The 10,717-nt window shown below is 34.8% G+C and overlaps 1 protein-coding gene across 1 annotated transcript; it reads right to left on the bottom strand.

Annotated features, from left to right (window-relative positions):
- Positions 1-209: 209 nt before the first annotated feature.
- Positions 210-1,104, bottom strand: LOC110690616. Its single transcript, XM_021867465.1, has one exon. It carries the CDS (start codon positions 1,015-1,017, stop codon positions 430-432), a length of 588 nt encoding a protein of 195 aa, XP_021723157.1. The 5' UTR covers positions 1,018-1,104; the 3' UTR covers positions 210-429.
- Between the last annotated feature and the right edge of the window lie 9,613 nt (positions 1,105-10,717).

Raw genomic sequence — 10,717 nt, 5'->3', positions numbered from 1 at the left:
TCGCTTTCTACAATGTGCCCCCAATTTTTAGAAATCTACACTGTAACCCCAAAATACATTTACCGTGACACCTAATGCATGAATGGTGAAAAAAAGTTCAACTTCTCATGTATTATGGCTTGGAGGAAGTATTAATCAATGAAGTTAGTTAATTTTCTTGAAATTTGACATCATGATAAGCTAAGCAAAAAAATTCTAAGACACATAAATAAGACTGATAGAAGTAGTAGATTAAAAATAATGAGATGATCATACAAGTACAAGCTGTTTTACATTGATGGGCTGCTTACATTTAAGCAGATTTATTCAAACAAAAAAAAGTAGAAGCATAGATAAACCACAAACATACACGATAAAATAGAAACGATTGATAAGCATCAGCAAGTGAAGTGCAAGACTGCGTGCGAGTGGAAGCGTGAACTTGGCTTATTAAGCAACAAGAATAGGATTAAAAGGAATATCTTGGTTGATGTTGGCAACAACGGTGTCATAGAAAGCAAGTTTGGAACACTTGGGAGCTTGATTTGGGAATAACATGTAGGGGAAGGCTGGACTGTTACCTTGGTCAGAAATAAACATAAACAACTTCAAGTTAAAAAGTCCATAAGAGGCTTCGGCACCGGTTATGGTCATGAGGGGACCAAATGGTGCTGCGTCGAGCCAAGGGAGAAGCTTAACATAGAGTTGGACAGTCACTCCCTTAACTTCGCTCAGTTTGTCATGTGATAAGACCGCCGATATCTGTTCTGAGCACTTGAGTACATTTTGAATAGCACCCAGTTCGTTAACCACGGTACATTTACCACGCAAGTTAATATTTAACCTGATGGAGTTTTGGTTGACAGGATCGCAGCTGAAGCTCACAGCATCACCAGGGAAAATCGAGGGCGGTAACCCATAATACTTCAAGATCCCAGGGATCGTTGAAGCAGGGCAGTGGGCATGGGCGGAGGACAGTGTTAGAGCAAGAGTAATTGCGAGGAGAGCGAGGGAGATAGTGGCTGTTTTTGGAGACATTTTCGTTATTGGAACACTTTGCTTATTATGTTTATGTTTATGTTGGATGTTTTAATTGGTGTTGAACCATGCACTTGATGCTACTCATTTTATAGATGGGAAGATTAAGCTAATAAGCTAAGGCATCCACTCCTTGCTAACTTGCCTCTTGGATAGGTTGTAGTCCCCCACTTTCGCTAGCTAGCGTTGAAAATATAAAACAAGAGAAATTTTGGCACCATTAAGGTCATGTGTATCACGAATTAGTATGGGGTTAAATTATATGAAAAATGGTATATGAAAGCATTTAATGAAATATCCATCAATCAATAAATCATATTTGGCATCATTGAAGAATTGTGTTTCACGAATTCACTACGATTTAAGCTAGATTATGGAAAATTTCCCTTAAATGATTCATGTGACTTCTCTTTACAGTACAAAGGTCGAGTAAACTAGCATAGTTCAGTCCTATATTGGTTTGTCCAATTTTCTTTTTAATTTAATTTGCTCATTCGTTACTAATCTACCCACTTTATTTTATGGATTCTTTGACAATTATCACATACTCCCCCCGTCCTATAATATAGTTCATATGTTCCTATTTAGGATTACTAAAATGTTGTTCTTGTTTCTATTTTTGGATGGTATATAAAGACCATTATAACCTCACATTTTAACTTTATTCATTATATTACCTAATTTACCCTTGAATTTTGCACATGGAGGGTACGTATTTTCATAGTAATTTATCCACTTTTTTCTCATATTTCTTAAATACCGTGAAAAAACACAAATAACAACTGTTACTTTGAAGTGAAGGATAACTCGAGTACAATTGTTGTTGTTTTAGGAATTACCACCTAAAGTATTTTATTTTGGTAAAAAAAAAAAATACTTGTATATTGTTCTATTACTCTGAAGTGAGGGATAACTCGAGTGCTTAGAGTTTCTTTCCCAATTTGAGAAGATCCTGGTATCGAGTCTCATCCCTGTCCTTCTGGCTCTTTAAATAATAAAAAAAAATTCTATTGCTCACTTGCCTAATGGATTGATCCACTTTTTTTTTTTAACACTCCCTCACAACAACGTTCTTTGTTCTCTCTCATATTACAAATAACTAGAGTGTTCTCGTGCAAAATGCACGGATATATAATATATTAGAAAGATTTTAATTATATAATATAAGAAAAAATATATTTCAAATACGGAAAGTTGATTTAGATGTAGTAGCTTAGATCCTGTTATTTTGAACTATTTATGGTCTACTCTAGCTCTACTCTACTAAAATTTGATACATTTTGTTGAGCTCTGCTCTACTCTACATTCACCTGCTGTACTCTTTTGTAATCCAATGTGCTATATTCTGCTCATAAACTCAAAAGAATAAAACCTTACTCTTATATGTGGGTGACCACGCAAATATGTCATTCTATTATGGGGGTTACTTTGTCAAAGTTGTAGAGTTATTCGTTCAGTGTTATAGGATTTACTCGGTTAATGTCATAGGGGTTATTCCATCAGTGCTATAGGAGGGGTTACTTTATTCTTTTGCAAGCAACTATTATATGAGGCTAGTTACGCAAAAAGCGTGTTGTACATATTTTTGTTTTGATGATTAGAGAATTGGAAGTTGTTTGAATTGAAGGGTTAGGGATTTTTGAGTTCTATAGTGAATTGTTGATAAAGGAACTGTATATCCGTGCAGCCGTGCTAATACACGACACACATTATACACGAAAGAAAATAACTCAAAGTGAAATGTTAGTAGTGTTTAAGAAAAAGATTAGTATTATTAGTTATTGCAATCTCTTGAAAAAATATATATAATTTTGTTTTAAAAACAAAAAATAAAGTAGTGGAATGGTAGTTATTGGTTAAAAAAAACCAAAAAAAAAAAAACACTAACTAACTCAAATGCATGAGATTTGAGGATTGGGGATTTGGAGGGTTGTGATGAAAACGACTCTGCAACTATATATTAGATGTTAAGGAAGTTTGTAAATAACTACCTTAGATAGTCAGATTTTGTGAAAAAACTACCTTTTTAAATAAATGTTGTAAGAAACTACTTTTTAAACAATTCAATAGATGCTATAAGAAACTATTTTATAAACAATTAATGTTGTAAAAAGCTATCTTTTGCTGAATTATTACATTGAATGAGATACATTTAAGGAGGTTTTAAAAAATGCATCGTATACCACTAAAAACTGTTAAATGCTCCATGTATCTTTGAGGTGTGTATAAAATTGCACCAAATACCCTTAAACTCATAATAAATGTTAATCAATAACTATGTACTAAAAGACACACTAGCAATGACACGTGTCATCTCCTGGTGTGCCCTTAGTGTATTTTTTAAAAAAAAAATTAATTATAGTATAAAATCTTATGCAAAAATAATTTCATATATAAGTTAACAAAGATAGTTACTTTTAAGAAAAAAAAATTGATATATCTTTTCACACAAACATTTATGACCATAATAGAAAATATTATCAAAATTTGCGACATATTTTAATCTTCTTCAAGGAAATATTCATATTTTTTCTCCAATAAAAAAATTTATTTATTTGTTGATTAGAATTCACATCAAAGTAGTGTGTATATTTATTATTTTTTTTGTAAATAACCAATTAAATTTAAAAGTTCATTAATACAAAATATTATTTTTTAAAAATTACCGTGCGTGGCACGGGATCTAAACTAGTTTAGTTAAATTGAGACTCTCAAGTATCAAATTATATGAAATCATTATAGTTTAATGTTAATTTAATGCTAAATCATTTAAGTATAAGTTAACTTAATTAATAAAGAAAATTCTAACACCCAAAAGTTAAGGATTTAGAATGATCGACGGAGTTTAAGTTTCGATGTAATTTATGCTTTTAGGCGGTTTTAATTCATAAATATAAAGTACTTAAAGTGAGTCAGTGTGTGGGCATGATTTTATTAGTTTGATAAGTTAATGATATGTGCATTTGTTAGAGTATCGGATTAGGGTTTTTTGGTGCATTTATTTAAAAACTTCAGGGGTACATGGTGCATTTGAAAGCTTTCATGGGTACACAGTGTATTTTTTTAAAACCTTAGGGGTACACGGAACAATTCCCTATAAAAAATGTTGTAAGAAAGTATCTTATAAAACCTAAATATTGTAAGTTGCTACCATATGCTTAATTTAACAATGAAAAATAAGGGGAAGTAGGAATTATAAGAATGTTATTGAGAAATTGGGTGGAATAACCGAATATGTAGAAAAAAATGATTAAAAATACATCATATTTATAAGGTTGTTTATCGCAAAATTTGATATGTATATACATAAGGTAGTTGTTCAAGAAAATTCCTTATTCAAACATTCACTCCTTGTCTCCTATAAAATAAAATATGTACCATCAATTTGTGCGGTCTCATTTTTTTTATTCTTCTTGGTTTTCAAGACAACGTTAAATTGGAGAATATTTATGGATCAAGCATGGCCTGTGTGCTTCTACTTTGAATTGATGTTTTATTTATTTAGTATTTTTTATATATCATTGTCAATATGTCGTGTATGTGATCTTGTCTACAACTACAGAAACCTCTTTGTTCTCTCTCTAAAATCCTCTGCGACCAATATCCACCTAAAACCCTAGAAACTCGCCGGAGTTCCAATGCCGCAGTAGAACTTCAGCTAGTCTCCTCCTCCCCTCCTCTTCTTCTATTACTTTCCTTCTCCCCTTCTTCTTTCCCCTTCTCTGAGGCGTCTTCATCCTCAGAAGTCGATCTCCTATCTCCGGCGAGCCTTCTTTTCTCTTATTCTTGTCCTTAATTCTCCCTTTCCCCCTCCTCTATTAAGCGTCTTTAATTTCTCACACTATAAAAGCCAACGCCCTCACCTTCTCATGTTCAGTTCTTTAAGTTTGAAGGTGTTTGTGTGAGCATATACTTGTTAAACAAGTTTCAAGGGGAGTAATTCTAAATGCCGGACTCCGTCACCTTCCCCACCTTAGCATGCGTGGAAAGATATTGTTTAAAGGGTCCCTCCGCCAGTGAAACAAGGCCTAAGACCTAGGTCTAACGCCGCCGTTATAGTCCATCAGTAATTCTGACCATCACGGAAACGATAAAGTTAGGGTTAGGATTTCGTGGGTCCTTGCACTGGAGGGCTAGGCCTAACACCGTTGTTAAGAGAAGCTCGTGACGGAATGATGAAGTAAGGGCTAGGGTTTTGAGATTCCTTATATTCATGGGTTCGTGTTTGTGTTCGTGGTTTTAGGTTTTCGGTTTAGACGGTGCTCTCCTCTAGTTTGTTATCTTTCCTAAGTATTTTTTAGTTGGTAATTATCAGAGTTTACTTGTCTTAGTTTGTTTTATGGTATTTTTTAGCTCCCTTTGGTTGTTTATGGGATATTAAGTTGTTTTGGCTATAGTATTTTGGATGGTTGTGTGTAGAGGGAGTTAGGATCCTTTGGCCGGAGTTAGTTTACTTTTATTTATAATGTTAAAAGTTGTTGTAAAGGCTTAAGTGTCAAAAGCCATGATTTAAGTTTTAGTTCATGTTCTGTATTTTATAAACTAGTTATTTTCCTAAGCAATCGCTCGGATATTCAAAAGAAGTAATTTTTTCGCGCTGCGCAGCACTAGGAAACGCCCCTAGTCAGCCTAACTCTAATGCCTACGAGGTTAGAATACCCTCGTGAATTTTACGCGAAAGCAAATACTTAAACAATATAACCAGACACCCAATATTAAACCGAAAGGCAAAATATATATTTTATTGATGATCAGACAAAGATACAAGTGTTTGAGTGAATAAAAATACGATCCAATCAGAATAAAGGATTGAATGAATCAACGTATGCCTTGGACAACCCCCAAGGTCCTCTATTTATAGACAAATGGGAGGACAACCCCCTCCCTTGGGCGAAACAGACACGAGCGTGCATGCATGCCAAGTGGCATTCATGCAACGCCTATCTTTGGCTAAACTAATGAATAGATAAAACGATCCACATAAGCCAAACCGTCCTTATCCATAGCATAGCCACGTAGTGCCTCCTCGAAGTATCACACTTGTTCGCACCAAAAGAAACCGTTCACTCACACTTGTTAACCGTCAGCCATGCCACCATAGGCATCTCACCAACCGACGCATCCCTTAGTGACCAACATTTGACCCATCAAGGATAACTACCTTGGCGTGTGCCCAACACACGCATCAACGAATAAGCACCAAGTAGTCTGACCACACAAACATTACTTGTGCATGCTCAACTAACATACCATTTCGCCAAGCATTGCGTCGCTCCCCAAACAACGCATCGCTTCGCCAATCGACGTGGTACTTCGCAAGCATCACGTCGCTTGGCAAGCATCGTGTCTCTTTGCTCGTTGTCAGTGCTTCGCCCAAGCATCGCAACACTTCCCAAGCGTCGTGTCGCTTCGCACCACAACCGAACCCAAACGACACTTCGCACAAGCACGCACCATACCGCAATGTCCAATGGACAACAGTCAACCATATGACCTAGTAGAAGTACCATAACATGTACCATTAAGATAGTGTCGTTTCACACACAAACCGTAGCTTTAAGCCAAGTATCAAAGCACCTATGCGTGCTACGACACCATAGCCTACGCACCGCATGGCCCCAACCTAAGTCACGCATCCAATCGTACTAAGTATCAAGCCAAAAATCGTGCCAAGGTCTACCATGCCCCATACCATGCTAGCACCATACCCCTTTGCCCAAGCCAAGGAGATACCTATGGCTGCACCCAACCATAGGAGGCATTCACCCCGTAAAGAGCTTTATTTTGTTCTAGGCTTCAAATACTAGTGAACACTGGAATGACAGTAACACAATAATGGGACCTTTGCCCATCCATTGGAACCAAAGATAGCCCATAGGTACTTAGTTAAATAACATATCATATATATAATGCTACAAACTTACAAACGACACAATTAACTACACCATAGAGTTAACAATACTATTTTCAAGTATTTACAAGCGCACCCGCGCATCATACCCATGCACGATTATTAAGGGTCTTACAAACCTCCCCCACTTAAAATCTTTGACAACCTCGTCAAACGTACACAACAATAAAAGCATACTAAATTAATCCAACATAAAATAGTAATACTAACCAAATGTACAACACCAAGTGATGCACACTTAACCCTACAACAAAATACTTAAACAATATTGCTACAAGTTAGTATTTGTTTAATTATTAGGTATACATTTAATATTTCATTTTTCCCTCGAAAAAGATATATACATATATATATTTTTTAAATAAAGGTATTATTGTTTTGTTATTTAAGTGTTTTTTTTTGTTTTTTTTTTTGTATATAGTATATCAATGAAAAATTATGGCTACAAAATATTATTATGGACACAACACATGTACTTCTGTAATAATCTTGGTGATTACTTTAGTATTTTGACTCTTTGACTATGATATTATAAATACATTTGATGTCGTAAAAAAGTATTAAAAAAAATAAATTAATATGATGTGCTCTAATTTTTCAAAGCTTTTATAGAAAAATTTGTTAGAAAGGTATTTATATGTTCACTTTTTTGCGACGAAGGACCTTTTATGTTCAAAGTTGTGAAAAAGGTCCTTATAAATCACTTTTGGTATGAGGAGGGACTTTAATAATGTTGGAATATGACCATTAACTTTACTTTTCCGACGTATATAGACAACAAAAATTACTATTGGCTAAGAGAGTACTAAGTGTCATCGCTTTTCCACGATATTTTTTAAAAAAACCTTACCTAAGGAAATTAATTTATATGTACATAGAAATCATAAGTTACTAATTCCCTTCTCACATATAAACCACCACTACCAGCCTTAGCCACCTCAGTTCATTCCCTTCCCACTATCGACCTAGTCAAGGCGTCCACTGCCACCCCATCGCGCCTAGACCCTTGCTCCTCGCCTATGCAGGTCGCCGCCCCTTCCCCTACCCCGTGTCATATCCTCTAAACCACCACACCCCCTTCCCTCAAAATTCCTAAACCAACCTTCCCCCGATGCAAAACCCCCCAACCGCCCCTCCCTACCCCAAAACCCTAGTGACTAGGGGTTTTGAGTGTCGAGGGTCGGGCGATCGAGGGCTTAATCGATGGGGGGAAGGGCCTTTTAGGGATATCGGGGGGAGGAAGGGGGTTACGGGATAGGGTATGTGGTGTGGAGTTTAAGGGGGCGAGAAAAGGGGGTAACGGGAGGGGTGGTGCTAGAGTAAGGGGGTCTGGCATGGTGGGTTGAACTTGGTAGGATGGGGAGGGGACGGTAATGGTAGGGGAAAAGTGTGGTGGTTTTTTTTTTATATTTCTAAATTTTGTATTTTATTTTTACTTTTTTACCAATCATGGTGCCAAAACGTGCATATAACTTGTTATAATAAGTTGGATGACCATTTGGGATCATATTGATAAAATTCGCATTGTAGTTTGGATTATTAAAAGAAAAACCAAATTTAGGATTATTATTGGTAGATTATTATAAAACAATTTTTCCGACTTAATATGAAAGTTTAATATTAGATATATGAATTTGTGATAGCTAACCAGTGTGTTTCCTCGGCAATGTTCTAATTATTGTTTAGCTATTCCCTCTGTCCCATAATACATTACACATTTCAAATATTACATACATGTCAATGCATTCTTTTGACTTTATTTTTATATAAATAAATGTTAATAAAAATTATTTTACAAATTATATAATGAAACTTTATATTAAAACATACAGTATCTAACAACCTATTTTAGGATATTTAATATAAAATATATATTTAATGATATAATATACAGTACAAAATATATATTTTTATGATAAAATATAGGGTTTTTCTACATTATAACGCTCTAACTTTCCGTTTTCCACAATGTGCCCCCCATTTTTTAGAAATCTACATTGTAACCCCAAAATACATTTACCGTGAAACCTAATGCATGAATAGTGAAAAAAGCCCAACTTCTCATGTATTATGGGTCGGAGGGAGTATTAATAAATGAAGTTAGTTAATTTTCTTGAAAATTGACATAATGATAAGATATAAGCAAAAAATATTATATGATACATAAATAAGACTGATAGAATTAGTAGATTAAAAATAATGAGATGATCATACAAGTACAAGATGTGTTACATTGATGGGCTGCTTACATTTAAGCAGATTTATTCAAAGAAACAAAAGTAGATCGAAACATAAAGGATAAAACACAAACATATATATTTGGGGAACAATCTTAGGGTTTTATTAGGGTTTCCTTGTGTTATAAAAGGACCCTTTAATTGATCATTTAGATTATACCTTTTTTTGAGCAATTAGATTTAGGACTCCTTGTATTATTCTATCGTTCTTTCTCCATTATAGTGAAGAAGCTCTTGAATCCCCCACCCGTGGATGTAGGTTTATTTTGAACGAACCACGTAAATCCTTGTGTTGTTTGTTTATCTTCTTTATTGCTTTTCTCGTTCTTATTTTTCTTTGATTTGTTCCGCATTAATCAAACACAATTACACCCTTTATTTCCTAACAAGTGGTATCATAGACAAGGTTTTAAGTTCTTAAGGTTTAGGTGTTTATAGATTAGTTTGATTAAGTTATGCCAATGAAATTTGATATTGAGAAATTCGATAGGCAAGTGAACTTTGGCCTATGGCAATTGAAGATGAAAGACATCTTGGTTCAAAGTGGCTGTCACAAGGCTCTTGAAGGTGTATCCAAAAAGCCTTCGGGCATGATGGTGGATACGTGGGAGGAGATCGATTTGAAGGCTCTTTCAGCAGTTCAATTATGTCTCTCTAATGATGTTTTGAGAGAGGTTTCCAAGGAGACGACTTCTGCCGGTTTGTGGTTGAACTTGGAGTCACTTTATATGACAAAGATCATGAACAACCGCCTACTATTCAAATATAGACTTCATGATCTTCGTCTAGAAGACGGTAAACCGCTTAAGTCTTATTTAGATGAATTCTTCTCTATTATTATGGATTTGAAAAACATCGATGCTGAGATCGATGATGAGGATATGGATATTAGGTTGTTATGTTCTTTACCGCCTACATATAAGCAATTTCGAGATACTTTATTGTATGGTAGAGATGATTTGAGTTTGGAGGATGTTAAGGATGCCTTAACTCAAAGATATTTAATTGACAATAATTTGGTTAATCTAATAATCCTGCTAAAAAAAATGCTTTAGTTTCTCATGGTGGTAATAAGAATTTTGGTAAAGGAAAAGTTTGACACTATTGTCATGTTAAGGGTCACATCAAAGCCGAGTGTTGGAAATTTAAGAAGAAGAATGAGCAGAAGTCCAATGAGGACAAATCCTCAAATATTGCCAATACCGACGATGATGATGATTATGCACTTTAGGGTTACGAGCTTTGGGGTTGCGGTTTCTACAATCTCTTCATCACAAGTTCCCCTTTGAGATCTCTTGGTAAAACGATGAACCGTGTGGATTTTTGGTATGTAGTCTATGATAGATTGTTTTTTTTTTCGTTTGTAATAAAGTAGCAATCTTGGTTATGCATTAGATTTTGTTCTAATTATGCTATTTCTTATCTCAATTTTGGTACTTTTGTGATTTACTAAGTACAATTGCAATTTAGAAATTCTTGATGTAATTTTTTATTTTTCTAGAATTGCTGAAGTTTTTTTAGTTTGATTTTTTTTAGATGAAGAAGTGTTTGA

The sequence above is a fragment of the Chenopodium quinoa genome, unplaced genomic scaffold (genome assembly GCF_001683475.1).
Source record: "Chenopodium quinoa cultivar QQ74 unplaced genomic scaffold, ASM168347v1, whole genome shotgun sequence".
NCBI classification, from domain to species: domain Eukaryota; kingdom Viridiplantae; phylum Streptophyta; class Magnoliopsida; order Caryophyllales; family Amaranthaceae; genus Chenopodium; species Chenopodium quinoa.
The sequence above is the reverse complement of the archived record's forward strand: the minus strand, read 5'-3'. Positions and strand labels throughout refer to the sequence as shown.

What these genes read in the sequence shown, in the direction of transcription:
- LOC110690616 (XM_021867465.1), bottom strand. Translation starts at nt 1,017, where the DNA reads ATGTCTCCAAAAACAGCCACTATCTCCCTCGCTCTCCTCGCAATTACT.